Below are 19,846 nucleotides of genomic sequence, written 5' to 3'. Positions count from 1 at the left end.
GAGCTACAGATTTCTGCCTTTGTGGGCGCCTCCGGGGCTACCTCACTCCCCTTCCATCTCTGGCCATCACAGATGACCACAGGCTTCCATAGCCCAGGTATTTGGAATGGTTGAGAAATGCAAGTTCCTCATGCAGTTATCTGTTTTGCCAGGGGCCAGGGAAGCTAGTCCAGAGTTCTGGTCCTGTTAAAAAAGCCATAAATTAAAATTTTATTGACTTTAGTGTAAGATGTTAAAGAAATCAATGCTTCCATATCTTAAATCTTTTTGTTATGTCCATGCTCCCCTGTGAACTGTGTACACACAGTCTTCCTTCTCCTAATAATGTAAAATCCCAAGAGGGGGGTTCTGTCTGGGTAGGCACTTCCTGTTGTCCAAATTAAGGATTAAAACAGCTGCAGCTCTGACCCAGGGTAAGTGATTGAAAACTTGTCTCTTCTCATTTCCCCAAATTAAGTCTTGTTTGTCCACTAGTGGAGCTTTCACTTCTGGGCCTCTGCCAGGGTCATCTGTTCTGAAGGCGCATGATTTGGGGAGGGTGGGGTGGGGGGTGGGTAAGACAAGAAGCCTCACTTTTCAGCATCCACCTGTGCAAACGTCTATAGAGGTTGCTGGCCTGTGGAAGTCAGGTAGCATCTGTGTGAGAGCACAAAATCAAAAAGGAAGAATCTGGGGCTGTGCCAACTGGGCTCCAGCCAGCCGCACTTCGGGATCATCCTGCACAGCCCCCAGCCTAGGCTGACATCCTCAGGCCAGGAGAGTTGGCCTGTGGCAGCCTGTGCTGCTCTTACTCCTGATCTGATGCCAGGTTCCAGTGCTGTGTGGAGGAGGAGTGATGCTGCCAGGCTGTTGTCTACACCTGGGCAGTGCAGGGGGGGCAGGTTCCAGGAAGCATAGTCTGCCTCCCAGGATGCACAGTGTAGGCAGAATTACCGTGTAGTTCTCCAAAGAGGGAATAGCCCAGATTGATTGGATGTGGCCTCCACCATCGTGGCTAGCCACGATAACACTGACCGTGAGCTCCTATCTGTGCCAGACTCTGGGGGAGGACAGTGGGCACAAGTCCACACGAGCCGGGGGAGCATGCGGTCACAGCCCTTGGGAGAAGTTTTCACTGGGGAAGGGACATACAGGATGATTTCTGAGAACAGAGCAGGTCTCAGAGCAGCATCGGTCCTGTCACTTCATGCTGTCTGGCTGCTGAGTGCAGCGGAGTGTCTGGGCTGGGCCCCTGCTGCTGCAGCCACTAAGTTACCTGGCCCAGAGAGAAGGAAGGATAAGTGGGCTGGGCTTGGAAGTTTCCTAGGGAGAGGCTGTGCTGGGGGTGCTGAAAGGACAGCGCCTGGCGGTCGTATGGATATCAAAGCTACCCCAGCCACTGGGTGAAAGCATCGCTCAGCTGGAGCTGGGTGTCACGTGCCGCAGAATTTTTCCACTCTTCCTCTCTGGAATTCTGTCGATGCAGTCTTGCCAAAGATTGCTTGAGCCTGAAAGCTTTTCCCATCTATTTTTAAATAAATGGAATTCCTGTTGGTTGCATGAAATTTACCCCAAGTGGGCATTTTCAGGACCCTGAACACTTTGCCTGGATCCAGGGGTGGGGGTGGTAGGCATGGTGGTACCCAGACTGCTGACAAGGTACAGTCTGTGGGTATGTAAGACATAAAATTAAAAGCATAAATGATTAATGAGCTGGCTCTTTGAAAGGACATCCCAAACAAAGGAAGCAAAGATTTTCAAACCTTTATGCAGGATTCACTTTCCAGAACCTTCAGAGACACGGCAAAGCTGCTGGTGCAAACACTGTTTCTAGACAGGAGCATGAAGAGCTGTGGCACGCTTCATCCAGGCCCAGGTGGCTGTGGGTGTTCTTCACGGCCAGGAGATTATGAAGGCAGTGGATGGCTCCCCAATACTTCAGGGATGTGTTCCCTTTTTTTTTCTGAGATGATGAGCAAATTTGTCTCTCCCCTATGTCCTGGAACATGAGGGGGCCTTAGACCTTGCTACCATCTTAGTGCTGAAATGGAACGTGGGAATCACTTTTCCCTCATTCTCTGTGAGCCAACCCTAACCATAGGGTTGCTCCGACACGATGCCTAGCTCAGGAACTGCCAAGGTGGTACGCAGTAGTCTGGAACTCCCCCCAACGGGATGTTACACATTTGAGTTGTGATTGCTCTGTTCCATCTTTTGATGTGTGTGGTTGCCCAGAGGCGGATGAACAAAGCCAGCCAGGGTGTGCAGGAGATACGGGCAGCGCCTTCTTCCTCTGCACAGGGAGCTGTTCCCCTGCACCTGGACAGGCCAGCTCAGGGCCTCCTCCCTTAACTTGGGCCAGGGGTCAGCTCAGTAGGCTGAGGGGGGGGCATGAATTGTAGGCTGTTGGGGGGAAGCCCACTGAACACTGGTAATTACAGCCAATGGGCTGGCCTGGAAGTGGGAGGTGGAGGACAAGGCGTGTGCCCAGGGATGTCCTATGTGTGTGGCTGTGCATATGCTTATGTAAGCTACAGTCCATCCCCAACATTCTAGACAATTTACAGATTAACACTGTGCCTGCATTGATACTTATGTTTGCAGTCTAATTAAACAACCACAGGCCCTATGGTCACTAGCTCTGGAAACCAAAGGGCTGACCCTATACCAGGTTAGCACTGTTTATTTATTTATTTAGAGACAAGCAAGGTCTTGCTCTGTTGCTCAGCCTAGAGTGCAGACATCATCATAGCTCACTGCAACCTCAAACTCCTGGGCTCAAGCCATCTTCTTGCATTAGCCTCCTGAGTAGCTGGAACTACAGGTATGTGCCATCATGCCTGGCTAAGTTTAAAACATACATTTTTTTTTTTTTTTGAGACAGGGTCTTGCTATGTTGCCCAGACTTCCCAGAGTGCTGGGATTACAGGGCTGAGCCACTGTGCCTGGCCAGTTAGTGCTGTTTTATGAGGAGTGACCTGAGATGATAGTCTCAGCTACTAAACAGAGGGCCTTCTCTTGGCAGACCCAGTGGTGCCAGGTGAGTGTGGTGGGGGTGGGGTGGGGTGGCTGTAGTCAGGAGATGCACCTGCAGCCAGCGCCTTCCCAGGTGCTCAGAGAAGGCTCCGACAGGGGCTCAAGGTGAGGAACTAGCAGCATGGAGTGCTGGGGCCATACGGGGTTCAAAAATGGGTCCCTTTGGCCTCATAGCAGGAGCTTCCAGAGGGATCCCTCCCAGAACACCCATAGCTCCTGGGCAGGTGGGAGGGCACCTCTCCCACCCTTCTCCCTGGTGACAGCTCCTTTGTTCTGAACCAGGAAGACTAGCATCAGCCTGAGGCAGGCTCCTTTGGGGTGATTCTCTCTGCCTGCACTTACCCTCTGGCCTCTGCAAACACAACACCCCTCCGCTGACCACCCCCTCCCAGGACTCCTCCAGGCAGGCTGGGCTCAGGCCATCTTCTGAGCCCTAACAGAGAGCTTTGCAAGAGCCTCCCCCTTTCTGAGAAGTCCATTCAGGGGCCCAGCTGAAAAAAGCAACCCTGGCCAGGGGTTGGCTGTGGGACACTGAGAGAGCTGGGGACCATCAGATGGCCAGTCCGCTTGCTTGGTCCTGCCCAGCTCAGAGGTGGCCATGGGCTGATTCCCTGTCAATGTGCGCATGGCCGGGGTGCGGGAAGGGGTAGGTCCAGGTGGCTCAGACGTCTAGAACAACCGGTTCTCCTCTCCCCTTCCCTGCTGCTGCCGCCTGGCGTCGGGGGGGTTAACGCGAGGCGGGGCGAGGCGGCGGGCGGAGCCGACAGAGCTGCAGGCCAGGCGCTGAGGCGCGCGGAGCGAGGTGGCCGCAGCGTCCCTGCGTGCGGCCCGGGCCGGCAGGATCGCGGAGCCGCCGCCGCCACCTCCTTGGCCATGCGGCTCCGGAGCCAGGGCCCTGAGTTGGGGCCCGCACCGCCCCCCACATACCGCCCGCGCTGAGCCCGCGCCCCACCGGGCGCCGCCGGCACCATGGTGCAGAAGTCACGCAACGGCGGCGTGTACCCCGGCCCGAGCGGGGAGAAGAAGCTCAAGGTGGGCTTCGTGGGGCTGGACCCCGGCGCGCCCGACTCCACTCGGGATGGCGCGCTGCTCATCGCGGGCTCTGAGGCCCCCAAGCGCGGCAGCATCCTGAGCAAGCCGCGCGCTGGCGGCGCGGGCGCCGGAAAGCCACCCAAGCGCAATGCCTTCTACCGCAAGCTGCAGAATTTCCTGTACAACGTGCTGGAGCGGCCTCGCGGCTGGGCGTTCATCTACCACGCCTACGTGTGAGTGGTCGGCGGGGGCGTGGGGCGCGGCCGCGGTTCTGATCGGCGACCACGGCCCGGTCTCCGCAGACAGTAGGCGCGCAGCCGCGCCGGGTGGAGTGGCCTCTGCTTGCGCGTCCGAGGGCCCGCGTCGGTCCCGCAGCGATCCTGGGGTCTGGGTCGGTGATCTGTGTCCCCTACTTAAAGCGAGGGGCGGAGATTGGAAAACGATTTTGGAAGGAAGGATGAGGCAGGAAGGAGTTTGGGGGTCAGGGGCCGTTCCAGGCAGGGGGGAGGACCTGGCTGGGTTACATCAGCCCCTCTCCCGCAGCGCGGGGAGGTGTTGGTACCCCTGCCCCCTCCTCAGCCTGAGGCCCCTCCCCATGGCCCGCTGCGCGGAACAAAGGGCCGGCCGGGGAGCGAGGGCGGCGCTGCGGTCCCGCTCTGGGTCTGGACTCTCGGGGACTCTCTGGGCTGGGCGCCCCCACCTCCCCAGTGAAGGCGGCGCGCGCGCGGTGGAGGGGGTGTTGGCTTCCCTCCGCCATCCTCTGGGAACCCTTCTCCATCTGGGGCGAGCTTTGGGGCTGCTGACTTGGGAGACGGGTACCACCATTACCGCACACCCTCAGGCCGAGGCTGAGGGCTGTCGACTCCATGGGTGCTGCCCAATCCCTGGTCTGGCATCAATGCCCTTTAGGCACCCTCCCCGAAGCACAGCTCCGACCAGTCCCAGCAGCTGCCTCCCCCACTTTGGGCAGAGTGGAGACTGGGCCAGGGGGGTGCGGCCCTCCCGGGGTGCAACCTGGGACTTAGAAGGACCTAGAGAGGCTGTCCCGTTCCCAGGTCCCCAAGCCTGGAGTTCGGGAGCCACTGCCTCCTGGAGGTGGGTGGCGGGGTGGGGGGAGGGGGGCAAGTGTCTGAGCCCAGGGATGTTGTGTGGCGTTAGCGCAAGTCTGCGTGGGACTGCCGGTGGGCTTGTGCTGGCCCAGGGCGCATGGAGACCCCTGAGGGCTGTGATGTGCACAGCCTCCCAGTTCCAGGCCTCCTGCTCTCCCATTCAGGCTGCATCGCGGCGCGGGAAGAGCAGTGGTGCTCGGCCATTTTGTATGAAAGAGGCATTTTGGGACTGGAATGAGGAGCGGATTCTGGGAAATGGTCTCTGCCCAGTGTCCCTGGTCTGGGGACTGTGCCCAGAAGCGTGCCACTGTGATTGCACTGGGGGGTGTGCTCTGGACAGACCCTCCCTGGAATGTGATGTGGGCAGGTTTGTAGGTGAAGAGAAGATCCCGACAGGGAGATGCAGGGAGGGTGTCTTGGGGAGAACACAGCCTCAGGAGGGCCCTCAGTGCTGAACACACCTGCAGGGTTGTGAGACTTCCTGAGGAGGGGCTTCCCTGCAGTGTGGGGTCGGGAGCTGCCGTCACCTCCCTCCCCACCTGGCAGGAGACGAAAGGGACTCACAATGGGACTGGCCAGGTTAGCCAGGTTTTGGCCCAAGGTGACCACAGCCCACTGGCCAGGTGGCCCTGAGTCCCCTGCTCTGCATTTGACCCATGCTACTGCTACCTGAGGGCTTGTTCTGATTTGGGTCCAGTGAGCTGGGCATGGGTTCCATGGGTAGGGGCTGTGTCACCTCCACCTGGGTGTCCCTGGGTCAGGATGAACCTCTCCATGGAGCAGCTCTGCCCCTGCAGCCTGTGGAGGCTTTTGGGTGAGACCCTTGCCATGCAGGGAAGCCCACTCACAGCCTGCTCAGGCCTCTCTCTGGCTCCCTTGCTGTGGGCACAGGGTTTTCTTCAGCTCCCTCAGTGAGGCTGGACTTCAGCTCCACCAGTGAGGGCAGGTGTCCCCACTAGCAGGGGGTTTCCTCTGGGGTGTGGGCAGGAGGGATGGTGAAAGGACAGGGCTCTGGTACTGACTCTCGATTGGGCACTTGGGCCTGGTCTCAGAATCTCTGCAAGCCTGTTTTCCTATCTGTAAAGTGGGCACAGCTGCTTACCCCCAGAGTGCATAGACCACTGAGGGGAAATCTGTGCCCTTCTGTGGTGGTCCAGCAGGCTTTCTGTGAAGGGGGCACATCTTGGCACTGCTACTGCAGCTCAGCACCCCCTTCAGATACCAGGCATAGAATTCTCTGTTGCTCATAACGCCCAGACTATCCGGGGCCCAGCCCACTCCAACTTTCCTGAAGTTGAGGCCAGCCCCCGTGGCCCCTGCCTGGCCTGTAATGGACTAGCCCTTGGTATGCAATAAGCATTATTAATTACATGAAGATGGTGCTGAGGTGGGCTGTTGTGGCTCTTGGGGGTTGCTGGCTGCTGGGCTTGGCTGTGGCTGGAAGAAACTCCCTTCCTGGTCACCAGCCTCCTGCCTGTTGCCATCAAAGTCTTCTGAGAGGTGAGGTATCCCTTCTGAGTGTCCTTGCTGGCCTCCAGGGCAGTCACCATCAGAATTGGAGAGGGAGGCCATGCCCTGTGCTTCCAAGGCTTGGTGGGCATCAGACCAGGCCCACTGGTGGCCTCTGCTCTGTGGGAGGGACTTTTTCCACTGATCAGCCTCTGTGCCCAGCCACAGCCATTGCTTACTCCTCTGTGAGCTTTCCCAGAAGCTCTTGTGGAGGCCCCTTCTTCCCTGAATCTGAAGGGGTCAGAGACCTGCCTTTGGCTGGCGTATAGGGACAGGGGTACCCTCCTCCCACCATCCCCTGCAAAGGGGCTATGAGCCACAGAAAAGGTCCCAAACTGGGCATATGTATCCCCATGGGGCTGCCCCAGAGAGCTTGTTGGGGGATGTCCCAGCACTGTGGGGGTCCTCTTAGAGCCTGAATCAGGCCCCAGCCTCATTGTTTCCCTGTCCACAGGATGAGAACTGGGCAGTTACTCCACGTGGAAATAGTCCCCTCTTAGGAGCAGGAGATGGGACCACACTCACCCTCCAGGCCCCAGTTATTTCTCACTATGAGCTGTAGGGGGTTTACTGATGGGGAAATGGAGGCTGACAGAGGTGTGAATCCTGGAGTTGTCCTGCACATTGAGGGGAGTCCCAGCCTCAGAGGTGAGGGCTTGGGGTGCTGCTTGATCTGCCCAGTACACTGTCCACTTGGAGTGGCCAGGATGAAATTGAACTTAAAATAGGCCAGAGGGAGGATCTGGTGTCAGGAGTGACTGCTGGGCTCTGCCCAGATGGTGTCCTGTCCAGGTCTGCAGTGACCTTAGAGGCCTCTGAGGTTCCAGGGGCCTGTGGTCATTTCTTAGCAGTGAGAGTGGGCATCCTGCAGGGGAGGCCAGGGAAGCTTCCAGCCTGCACGAGCCTTGCGTGCAACTGGGGTGCTTCCCAGGTGTGATGGGGTTATTGGCCATCTCATCCTGGCCACCTTTGAGGGCTGGCTGTATGTCTGGTCATGCTGACACTGGCGGCAGGGCCCCCACAGGGCCAGGGTCTGGTCTGCTGACAGAGCATTATGGGCCGAGAGAGACACGGATTTCTGAGAGGTCATGTCTCTTCTTTCCAGTTGGAGGCCTTCCTGTAGCCTCCTGGGTAGGAGGTGTCTATTGATTGAAGAGTTGAAGAATTTTATGGAAATTTCCCAAAAGGAGAAAGCACCTCTGAGGATTGTGGTTTCCAGGGAAACCTGGTTTATCAGACTCCCCAGGCCTGTTGGGAGGCTCAAAGGACTCTGTCCTTGACCAGATAATTTAAAGTGAGATTACTCTGACATGACAAAATGTTTATAATCACTGTGTTTAATTACATTATAGAATAAAGCTCAATAAACATTCTTGTATCTGCGAGGTAAGAGAAAAAATAATGGGTAGGTAGGAGGCTCACTTCTTGACAATTTCACACATTAGTTGCTGAGAAAATCTCAGTTTTTTTTTTTTTTTTTTTGAGACAGAGTCTCACTTTGTTGCCCTTGGTAGAGTGCTGTAGCATCATAGCTCACAGCAACCTCAAACTCTTGGGCTCAAGTGATTCTCTTGCCTCACCCTCCCGAATAGCTGGGACTACAGGTGCCTGCCATAATTCCCAGATATTTTTTAGAGACGGGGGTCTCGCTCTGGCTCTGACTGGTCTTGAACTCGTGAGCTCAGGCAATCCACCCGCCTCAGTCTCCCAGAATGCTGGGATTACAGGTGTGAGCCAGTGCACATGGCCTGAAAATCTCAGTTTTATTAGAAATCAGTATTAGTCAAATGTTCAAACCAGTCACTACCAGGAGGCTAAGCTCATCTGGCCATGCCTCAAGGCCCCTGAGGTGGACACTGCCAGTCCCCCAGGTGCCAGCTGTCTGGGTGGGAGGCCCACCTCCAATTTTGAAAATGCTTAACTCCTGGAGTGTTTTTGGAGAAACTGCGATCACTGCCATGAGCACAGCTGAGTCCAGTGGCGGAGAGAGCATCTTAAGATAGTGTTTTTTGTATTTGTTTTAGTCAATAAATTGATGAAACCTTTGACAAAAAATTTGACAAAAATCTTTGTCAAGTCCCTGGGCTCCTGGCATGTCCGTGTAGCATGATATTCCAAGTCTCCACTCGTGAGAGCACAGGGCTAGCCTCTGCCTGTAGAATGACATTCCACCTGCTGCAGACAAGGGATGGACTAGCCTCCACCATGGGGCATGATGTTTCACTTGATACAGAGAAGGACTGGGCTAGCCTTTGCTGGTGGTGGCAGGTGCCCCTCCCCGAGGTGGAGCTTACAAGGGAGGTGATGCCTGCGACCTCCCTTACAAGGGACCGTGGCCTTGTATCTGATATCATCTGGTAGCTTGTTAATACAAGCAGAGCCTAGTGGAATATTTTCAAGTATAAGTGTGGGATGCTGGGATGTGAAACTGCTGGGTTGGAGGGTGTGCGTGTTGTCGACAGAGGCCTCTCTTCCCCCTGGAGGGAGAGTGTCCCATCTGAACCTGTGCCCTGGGCCAAGTGTGTTCCCTAAGTAGTCATGACCCATGGAGACAGTTCAGAGGGCCCAGAGTTACCTGTTGGGTGCAGGGGACAGTCAAGGCTGGGCTCAGGTTGGGGTCTTGGGTCCCCAAGAGACTGTGGAGTGTGGGTGGCAGGCCTGCAAAATTGTCTTGTCTTCCTGGGGTTAAATTTGCAGGTACACACACTGCTGTGTGCCGCCAGGCCCCATGCTTGTTGCTGTCATCATAGTGGTGACACCCTGGATGGTATCCTCTGCCATTTGCCCCTTTGGCAAGTTCTTGGTCCCTTCAGTTAGCTGCTGAACCCTTATGAAGAGGTTCGGGTGGCTGTCGAAGGAGCAGTTGCGTGAGCTCCAGGTCTGAGCATGGGAAGCTTGTTTGCCCATTTGTCTGGGGGACCTGGCTAAGGAGATGCCATTCTCCTAGAACAAGTGTTGCTTAGTCTGTGCCTGCCTGAGTGTGGGGCAGATTCCTTTTGTGGCTCCCTGCCTGCTGCCAGCATCCCAAGGGGTGAGGCCTGACAGGCAGGGACAATTTTGGCTTGAAAAGCACCATTGGGGCATGTTTTACCTGTGTGCCTCTTAGACTGTGCCCAAACTGCCGTGTAACCCTCGAGGACATCTGGCTTCCACACAGACTGCTTCCAAACCGCCTCAGGATGGCCCAGGACAGAGCGCTGAGTGCTGTCCCTAGAGTGTGGAGGGACAGAGCACAGCCCTTCCTTCTGCGGGGCTGGGGTTCCAGGAGGTCCTTGAAGAGGAGGGAGAGGGCTTCCCCATTTACAGGGCAATGCTGGCCAACCTGCAGATAAAAGCCAAAGCATTTATTGGATCAAGGTATAAAAAAGAGGGACCCGTAGATCTGAGGCTGTCCCCAGAGAACATTCTGGAAGTGACTTGGCTTACCCCACGCCCAGCTCTCTCTCACTGAGCAGGCTCCCTGCCCAGCTCTCTTGGGCTCCCTTGGTTGAAATGCAGGGTCCTGACTTCTGCTTTGCGGAAGCTCTGAAGTGACACATCCCTGTGGACCCCAGCTCAATTTGCCCTGCAAAATGCGCTTTCGACCTTTCTCAGTTCCTAGTGGGGTTGCCCAAAGCCCTCTATCCCTCACATACCTCAAGAAAGCTGTGTCTATGGTGCTGGAGGAAGTTGGCCCTGAGGAGGCTTAGCCAGTGGGTTGTTCTGGAGTTAGGGAAGCAGGATTGGATTTCTCTCCTGAATCTGGGATGGGCCACACTTTTAAGCTGTCCAGAAGGAAATAGGACTGAAGAGCCCTCTGGGTCCTGGTGTCTCTGGATGGGAGCCTAGCACAGTAAGGGGATTCTGAGATAATTTGCCTTAAGCGAATTTGCCCTGTTCTTTCTCTGCACCCATTTAGAGGTGTGTCTTGGTGGGTATGCCAGGATCTTGGGGATGTCGAGAGCCTGTGGGAGGACACAGAGGCCCCTGGGCTGTGGAGGGTGCCCTGCCCCGTCCCCCTGGGGGAACACTGTCCAAGCCTGTGGTTGATTCACTCAGGAGAGATGTAGATAAGTGGCCGCTTGTTTCTGAGTCAGCAAGAGCCGTCCCCACAAGCCAGGGCACCCAGTGACGGGAGTTCAGGGCCCCTTTCCAGTCCCAGGGTCAGGGTGTCAGAGTCCTGCAGAAGGGTCAGAATCTAGCAGTTCCTCACATTAGAAATGGGTCTGGGCTGTGCTCTGTGTGGGGTTGGCTGTCACCATGGGTAGAGGTCTTGGAAAGGGACTTGGAGGAGAAGGGTGAGTGACCACGCTCTGTGCAGGTGCATTGGGGGCGCCAGGACAGCAGCAGCAGGGAGGACACGGGAATAACAAGAGCCTCTTAGGGAAAGACTGAGGACTTCAGGAGAGTGGCAGCCCCTCTGTGTGCTCTGGCTTGAAGGCGCCTGCCTGTGAGAAGGCTCCTTCCCTGGTGGCCAGCTGCCCAGAGCCCTCATCCTAGTGCCCAGTAGCTCAAGCTGGCCAAACAGAGGGGACTTGGTGTGGGCAGAGACCAGTTGTTGAGCAGCTTCTTGAAGAGGAAATGGTGGTCTGGGGACAATGGCTGCTCTACTCGGGGACAGAAGGATGTTTTCTAGACATGTTCTAGAATGGTCATTAGGCTCTGCCAGTTACTTAGCTTGAAGAAAATAAGTTTAATTTTTTTTGGATTACTGGGAATAATTTTGTCAATGCACAGAAGAGCAGTTGTTCCAGGAAGTGCTGAGGAGAGGTGTAAACTCGGCATCTTCATCCCTTAACCATCTCGGTTGCCGGCTTGCAGGGAACAGCCCGTCCAGAGCCTTCCTCCAGCTTCAGAGTGGGCGCTATGCCTGGGCCCCTGGCCCCCTTAGGCCTGTGCTGCCCCCAGGAGCCCTTGGCCTCAACTTGAGCCAAAGACTTGGAAACACGTGTGCTTCTCTATCCAGGCTTGGAAAACACATAGGAAGGGTGAGCAGGAGAGGCTGGTCTCTCCCAGGACTGGAGAAGCTTGGGAAGCAAGGACAGGGTGGGAAATTTTGAACAGCTGGAGGGGCTGGAGAGCCGTGGTGAGCACTTGTTTCTGGTCCTGTGTGAGAAGCTCTGAGCCCTTATGGGAGCCTGGATTAGGTGCGCTAGGCCTGTGTGTGGGCTCAGCACTCCATCCACGGGGCCCACCTGTGCTGTGCCACCGGATGGAGGGAGTCCCGGGAGGAAGAGTATCAGAGCTTCTGCAGGACAGGAGTGGGAGACAGGTGGGGCCTCCCTTGTGGACAAGGGGTGTAGTCAGGGCTACTGGCAGAGGCTGCACCTCCTTTTCTTATCCCAACGTTCCAGAAGAGGTGAATGCACATACACATGCGTGGAAAAGACACATCAATGGGAAAACTCTGAAATATATAAAATAATGACAGCGAGAACACCGGACTCCCCGACTCTGCCCACCTCTCCACAGATTCTGCCCTGGCTCCTGGCTCCTATTTGTCCTCTGCTTACTGTACTGTGTGGTGCGCATGTCCGAGCATGTGCATTCACAGACTTCTTTGCTGTGCACTGCTACGTACCCGCCGTCTGTGTCTTTCCACTCTCTGTGTGTGGGGAGGTGCCTCAAGTTTCCCCGCTGGCCTCAAGGCAAGCACAGAGTGTCAGGACTTTCTGACCAGTTCCCCCTGGTGTTCACTGAGGTGGGTTCTAGGCTTTTGCCACTGCAAACGGCTCTGTGGTGAGGCTTACATGGCACGTCTTCACACACTTGTGCAGGTCTGGGTGGAGAATTCCTAGAAATTCTCTTGTTACTATGAAAATGTTCTTGTCCCAAATGGTGATTTTTCTTGGGTCAAATATGCAGAGAAGTTAATGCTGCTGTCTGGTGGGTGTGGTAGGCTGCAGCAGCAGGTGGAGACAGAACAGGCCGGCTCTGAGTCCTGCTTTTGGCCACTTGCTGCTTCCACGGCTGATGTGGAGGAGCTGCCTGGGCCGGTGCTGGGGTTGGTGCTCTGGGGGAGGGAACAGGTGGGATAGAACCCCACAACCTCCCCTGGCGCTGACCAAGGTTCTGAACTGGACCCACAGTGGGGCTTCCCTGTGGGCTGTAGGACAGGACTGGGCAATTCCCAGGGGTGCAGCAGCCCAGGTGGGAGTGGGGTGGGGGATGAGGCAGTGGGGTGGGAGTGGGTGGGGGGAGGGCCTGAGTGTAGGGGGTGCCCACCCGGTGCAGGGCTGGGACCTATGGGGACAAAGACACACGGGAGCTTCTCTCCCCTATTACTGGTATTCTAGTAACTTCTCCAAGACCATGCTCCTGGCGTGTGTGGTTTAATGAGACAAGAGCTGAATTAAGATCACTGGGAAGGACCGAGTATTCTGTCTGACCTGAGCCAGGGCAGACAGCCTGCGTCTCTCTGGGGCCCTGGAGTTTCTTAAACACTTGCTTATGGTTTGTTTGTTTATTTTGAGATAGAGTCTCACTCTGGCCCCCACCATAGGCTAGAATGTTATGGGCTCAGCCCAGCTCACAGCAGCCTCAGATTGCTGGGCTCAAGTGATCCTCCTGCCTCAGCCTCCCAAGTAATTGGGACTATAGGTGTGAGCTACGGCATCCGGCCTATTTACTTTTTTATGATTACAAAAATAAGGCATATCCATTGCAGGAAATTGGGAAAATGTTGAAAAAGTCAGTGAAGAACCTGTGTTCGTCCTGATTTATTTTTATTTTTATTTTATTTTATTTATTTATTTATTTTGTAGAGACAGAGTCTCACTTTACCGCCCTCTGTAGAGTGCCATGATGTTACAGGACTCACAGCAACCTCCAGCTCTTTGGCTTACGCGATTCTCTTGCCTCAGCCTCCCGAGCAGCTGGGACTACAGGCGCCCACCACAACGCCCAGCTATTTTTTTTTGTTGTTGCAGTTTGGCCGGGGCTGGGTTTGAACCCACCACCCTTGGTATATGGGGCCGGCACCCTACTCACTGAGCCACAGGCGCTGCCCATCCTGATTTATTTTTAAATGCCTGAGCCCATCTATGTGTTTCTTAAACAAAACAGGGTTTGGGTGCCTGTAACTCCTTCTTGGTTAGTGGTGTGTCCAGGGATTTCCTCACAGATCTGATGCGCCTGTTTGGCAAGTGCTTGACCTGTCTCTGTCCTGGAGCTGTTGTCCTCCTGTCCAGCCCTGTCTGTGGACACTCGGGTGTGAGGGTGTCCAGAGTGTTACCTGTGCTGCACCAGCATCCCTGTGTGTGTGTGGACACATACATCTGTCCCTGGGGTGCGTTATACAGGGGCCTGGTGTGTGACGGCCCAGGAGGGGCTCTTGCCGGGAGGAGGCTGTCATGGCTGAGCACTCGGTCACTGGAGGTGTGCAAGTGAGGGCTGAGAGAGCACTCCGCAGGGATACCTGAGGACCAGCTGTGAGCACCAGGCTGGCTGCCCCATCAGTGTCCGGGCCGGGAATGGGTCAGGTCTATTGCTGGGGTGCCTGGGCACTGTGTGAGCTTCCCAGATGCTGACGGCACATCACAGGAGGGGACCCTTGTAGTGGGTGGGAGGCAGCACCCTCTTCACCCCACCTGCTCTGTGGGGCTCCTCCCATGAGGCCTTTGGTCTCCATAGCTGCCAAGGGCCTGGGAAGGGCTGCCCATGGGACTGGTAGGGCCAGGTGCTTAGGCCTGGCCACGCAGGAGCCCCAAGTTGGGGTGTACGTGGTGGGGATGCTCCAGGGGCCATGTCTGGGGGTGGGACTGAAACTGGCCAAGGACAGAGCCAAGATTCACCCACAGAAGACATGTCCTGTCCCTCTTTGTGGGTGGTGGGTGCCTGGGTGGATGCTCATGCTCTGGACAGCTGACGGTGGTGGGTCTTGCCCCAGCAGGGGATGTCCTGGAGCTGGGTGTCCTAGAGCTCTCCCTACTGAGCCTGTCCTGTTGTAGAGAGAAACTGAGGCACAGGTGGTGCAGGCATTGTCTGGGGGCTCAGACCACCCACCCTTGCCAGGGAGACCTTCCCAGTTTTACCCTATTTATTTTCTTTCTTTGAGAATATGAAGTGAAATTCTCCTAACTACAAAGTCACTGTTTATGGGAAAGTGAATCCAGGGGTGTATCGTATCCACAATGATGAGGCACCGTTGGCTATCTCTGGTCTAAAACTTACCCTTTAAAACACCCCACACCCATTGCTGTCGTGCCCTTCCAACCACTGATTTCTCCCGTCTCAGACGCCTCCCACGCAGGACCCTGCATCTCCTGTCCATTCTCACAGGGTGTCCTCCTGTCCTTCCTCACAGGGCACGTCCTCCAGCTCCCATCATGCTGTGCCAGCAGTCACCTCATTCTTCCTGACACGTGGAGGGTCTGTGGCTTGTCTGTCCCCCCTGCATGCTGGTGCATGTCCAGGCTGCTGAGAGCCCAGGTGTGGACATGTGGGTGCTTGTCCTGGTCTCAGCCCCTGCAGGCCATATGGCATCCCACCACCTCCATCCCCTTTGCACTCCTCTTCTCTCTCTCCTGTGATGCAAGTGGTAGTGCAGTGACCCGTGCTGAGCGCTGACTCTAAGCTGGCTGCACCCTATGCTCTCAAGCTGCACCCTGCTTGGCTTCAGAGTTTTGGTGGTGGCTTATATGTGGCCCCACCCCCGCTGCAGCTTCTGGGCTGGGCCCCTGGGCAGAGTGACAGACCAGACCAGGTCCTGCCTGGGGACAGCGACTGAGGAGACAACAAGAGAGTGACCAGGACACAGTCAGGGCTGCCTAGGGTGGGGGCTAGGCAGCTTCTTGGAGAAGGTGAGACTGATAGTGAAGCTGGGTTGAGGAGGAGGCAGCCCTGGGACATGCAGGTGGAAGAGGATTTGGGCAGCAAGAGCATGTGAAAGGCCCTGGAGGAACAGACACAGGGCACCAGGAGCAGAACTGCTAGCCTCGAGGGCCAGGCCAGGGCCTGTGTCTGTCCTCAGGGCAGGGGCTGGGCAAGTATGGGTAGGGCTCTCTCAGTCTGGCTGCTTCTGGGCTTGGAGTGGGGCATGACTCTCCCTGTGGCCTGAGTGGGTTCAGTGAGGACTTGTTGGAGAGAAGGGCCAGGGAGCTTCTGGGAGCTGAGTCCAGGAGGACCCAGGGAGGCAGGAGCCAAGCTATGCGGCACTGGGAGAGGAGTGTCAGGGACCTTGTTTGAGCCTGGGGTGGGTATTCGGACCAGTGCACTTGCCGGTTCTCTACCAACATCTGGGATCTGTATGGGAGTAAATTAGCACAGGGCCTGAGTGGAGGTACTCAGTCACGAGGCTCCTGAGCCCAATCCTTCTGGGGAGGAGCCTGTGGTTGGTATAGCAGTGCTGGGGTGCTGCTTCCAGGGTCCTGGGGTGTCCCTGTGTGCCTGGGACATCTGGCGATGTGCAGAGCAGATAGGACCCTCTAGTGCCTCTGCCACCCCATCCTGAGATGAGCCCTGGCTGGCCAAGGAACACTGGGCACCCTGTTCAGTGGCAAGGGTCAGTGGGCAGGTGTGGGGCACTGTCCATGTCTCTGGAGGCCATGAATACCGAGCCCGCAGCTGAGCCTTCCAAGGACCTGTTAGGGCCCATGGCATTCACTGGGCACTTGGTGTGTGCCAGGCACATCCTGGAGCTCTGGGGGGCTCCCATGAGGCAGCCCAGGAATAGGAGATGTGGAGGGGGTGGCTTGGTTCTAGGAGAGGGATCTCTGTGTGCAGCCTCTGGGTGGGCAGTCTGGAGCGAACTCTCACACCTGGCTCACACCGGAGTGGCTGTGGACGGGCCGCTTTCTGTCACTCCTAAGATTGGAAGTGGCAGTGGGCCTGGAAACGACAGTTCATTATGAGAGAAATTAGATTCTGTGCTGCTGTGCCGGCTGCCGCTGAACAGGCGAGGCAGCGAGATTCCCTGGGGAGCTGGCAGGTCTCTGGGCCTGAAGCATGCCTTGGCTTCAGCCTGGTCTCTTTGTTCAGGGCTGGGCTCCCCGGTGCTCCTGTCCCTGGGAGTCACAACTTCATTGGCGTGGGCATCACTCCAGGGAGAAGGAATTTCTGCAGGGTGCCTAGGGTGGGAGAGGACAGGGCACGGGATAGCTGTGGCCAGTCTGCTGGGGCTTAGTCCCCTCCTGGGCCTCTGTCTCCTCACCTCTGATGTGGATGTGAGCACCTTCCTCCTTTTAGGGTCGCTCCCTGCCTATGCACTAGACACATAGAGAATTTTAGCCAGTGGGGCTGGGAGTGGGCTCAATGTCAGAGGCCCCCAGACCCACCCCCACCCCTGGGAGCGATCATCAGGGGCTAAGGTGCAGAGGGGTGTGGTGGCACCCTGCCTGTCTCCTCCCTGCTGTTTGTGCGTTGAATTTCAGTTTCATTCATGTAAAATGAGATTAATAACCTCAACCAACTCAAAGTCAGTCTTTGGGGAAGGGGCCTATCACAGCCCTGACAGCACAGAGCCAGGGCCTGGACTCCATTTCCTCTTGCTCAGCCCTCTCCCCAGCACGTGGCATGAATCAGCATCGAGGTGGCAGCAGCTGTGTCATGCTTTCCCAGAAAAGAAATGTCTCCTGTTATCAGGGGGATGGGGAGGAGAAAGGAAAGGGGGAGGAAGAGAAGTCTTTCTGGAGGTTGGGGCCTCTCGAGTTCAGACACGCACATGCACACGAGCATGTGCACACTCACGAACACACAGGAACATGGATGCACATGTGGACCTCCACACATACGTGTGGACCCTCACACCTGTACACTTGGACCCACACACACATGCACATGCAGACCTGCACATGCATGCATACACAGACCCTCACATATGTGTATCGGCCCCGCACACGCATGCACACACAGACCCTCACACACGTGTATACTCAGACCCGCACACGCATGCACACACAGACCCTCACACACATATATACTCAGACCCACACATGCATGCACACACAGACCCTTACCCACGTGTATACTCGGACCCCCACACGCATGCACACACAGACACTCACACACGTGTATACTCAGACTCACACACGCATGCACACACAGACCCTCACACACGTATATACTCGGACCCACACACACATGCACACACAGACCCTCACACATGCACACATGGACCCTCACACACATGTACCTTGGACCCTCGTGCACACAGAGCCTCACACACGTACCTCAGACCCTCACACACATGTACCTGCAGAACCTCACACATATACACTTGGATCTTCACACACATACCTTGGATCCTCACACACATGTATATATGGACTCTCACAAACATGCACACAGACCCTCACATGCATGTTCATATGGACACAGACCCTCACACATGCACACATGGACTCACACATGCACACACAGACCCTCATGTGCACATGTGGACCCTCTCATGCACATGTAGACACTATCATGCATGCACACACAGACCCTCTCATGTACGCATAGATCTCACACACATGTACATTGGACTCTCACATGCACATGTAGACACTCTCATGCATGCACATACGGACCCTCACATGCACACGCAGATCTCACACACATGTACCTTGGACTTTCACATGCACATGTAGACACTCTCATGCATGCACACACAGGCCCTCTCATGTATGCACACACAGGCCCTCACACATGTGCACACACAGACCCTCTCATGCACACACAGACTGCACACACAGACCTCACACACACATACCTTGGACCCTCACATGCACATGTAGACACTCTCATGCATACACACACGGGCCCTCACTCATGCATACACACACGGGCCCTCACTCATGTGCCCACACAGGCCCTCACTCACACACACACACACCCTCCTGCATCTAAGGACCTGTTGGTGCTGACTGTTGGGTTGACCACCCCAGGGGTATGATCTGGCCTTAACTGGGGGCCCTCTGGCCCAGTGCCTGTGGTTCCCCACTTCCTCCCCAGCCCTGTCTTCCCCTCTTTGCACTTGGGGCTCATTTCAGAGCAGGATGTCCCACCACACTCAGATCTCAGGTCGTGGCTTAGAAGCCCCTCGCATCTGACCCAGGCCCTGCCTGCTGGTGAGACAGTGAGTTTGCTCCGGGCCCTGGGGTGCTGCGGCTTGGCCCTCTGTGGCCTCTCATGAGTTGGGGATCTCTGGTGTATGTCCAGCTGCTGGAGATCCTGCCTGCCCCATTCCATCCCCAGGTTCCTTGCAGTATCTGTTGCCTTGGTAGTCATAGCCAGGGCAGCTCCTAGAATTGAGTCATTATTATAATTGGCCTTAAGACCCTTTTGTGCTGTGACTCAGGGCTGGGAAAAGCCACAGCCTTCCCTTCCTTTCCCCACCTGCAGCTAGGGGTGGGGGATAGGGACCTTATGGGGACGGTGGCCTGGGCACTCATTTCCCATCCAAGTGTCTCTCACAAGCCAGGTGCTGTAAGAGTCCAGCGAGGTGGAAGGTTCTGGGCCCCTCAGTGCTCTGAGCACACAGATGTCCCCATGGACACCCCCCACCCTTCCCAGTCCTCTGTCCTCTCTCAGAGCAGAAGGGGGTATTGGTCAGGCCCTGAGCATGTCAGGAGCTGGGCACTGAAGGACAGGCAAGGGGCAGAGGGGGCAGGTGGTCCTGCTGGGCAGTGTGACCTTCACTGAAGGCCCATGGCAGGCTATACCTTCTGCTTAGTCTGACTGTGGCTGCACTTGAGCTATGTGCTGGGTCTGAGGGTGATGAGCCTGGCCACTGGAAGCTCTAGGGACTCAACCTGGAGGGGCCCTGGGCTACCAAGGACCCCTTCCCAGACCTTGAGGCCTGAGGGCCAGGGAGTATTCCCTCCTGGCCGTGCTTGGTGAGGCCAGTGGGGGTAACCTGTCTTCCTGCCCACTCCAGGGACAGAAAAAAAGAAAGTGGCAGGGTCCCCTGCCCACCTCATTGGGCCTCAGTTTCTCCATCTCTAAAACGGACATGAGTGTGGATGCCCCAGAGATGCTGCTATAGTGGGGCAGGCGCTTGCCACTGAGGTGCCTTTGGACGGAAAGAGGTCTGTGAATTGGCAGTTTTCCACGTGCAGCTGCAGCAGTGGCAGTGGATTGAGGGGATTATGGATGATGCTGTTCCAAGCAATTCTCTGCTGTGCCCTGGGGTGGGAGCCCCAGCCGTTTGAGGGGCGCTCTGTCCTGGGGTGCATGCATCCTCCTTGTCCTGGGGAGGAGCCCCCAGTGTGCAGCCAGCC

General features: G+C 56.2%; 1 protein-coding gene across 12 annotated transcripts in view; it reads left to right on the top strand.

Moving 5' to 3' along the window:
- Positions 1-3,779: 3,779 nt before the first annotated feature.
- KCNQ2 (potassium voltage-gated channel subfamily Q member 2) overlaps positions 3,780-19,846 on the top strand; it is a 62,770-nt gene continuing 46,703 nt past the window's right edge. For 11 of the 12 annotated variants that reach the window (XR_008376450.1, XM_053573605.1, XM_053573601.1 and 8 more), the window contains exon 1: positions 3,786-4,280. Coding sequence is in view for 11 of the 12 variants with exons in the window: in XM_053573605.1 (XP_053429580.1) it covers positions 3,985-4,280 (296 nt within the window). In the remaining variant the exon portion in view is untranslated. Of the gene's footprint in view, positions 4,281-19,846 lie in introns of all 12 variants that reach the window. The other variant, XM_053573595.1, reaches the window with a different exon arrangement.

The sequence above is a fragment of the Nycticebus coucang genome, chromosome 21 (assembly GCF_027406575.1).
Source record: "Nycticebus coucang isolate mNycCou1 chromosome 21, mNycCou1.pri, whole genome shotgun sequence".
NCBI classification, from domain to species: domain Eukaryota; kingdom Metazoa; phylum Chordata; class Mammalia; order Primates; family Lorisidae; genus Nycticebus; species Nycticebus coucang.
This window is presented reverse-complemented; position numbering and strand designations above follow the sequence as displayed.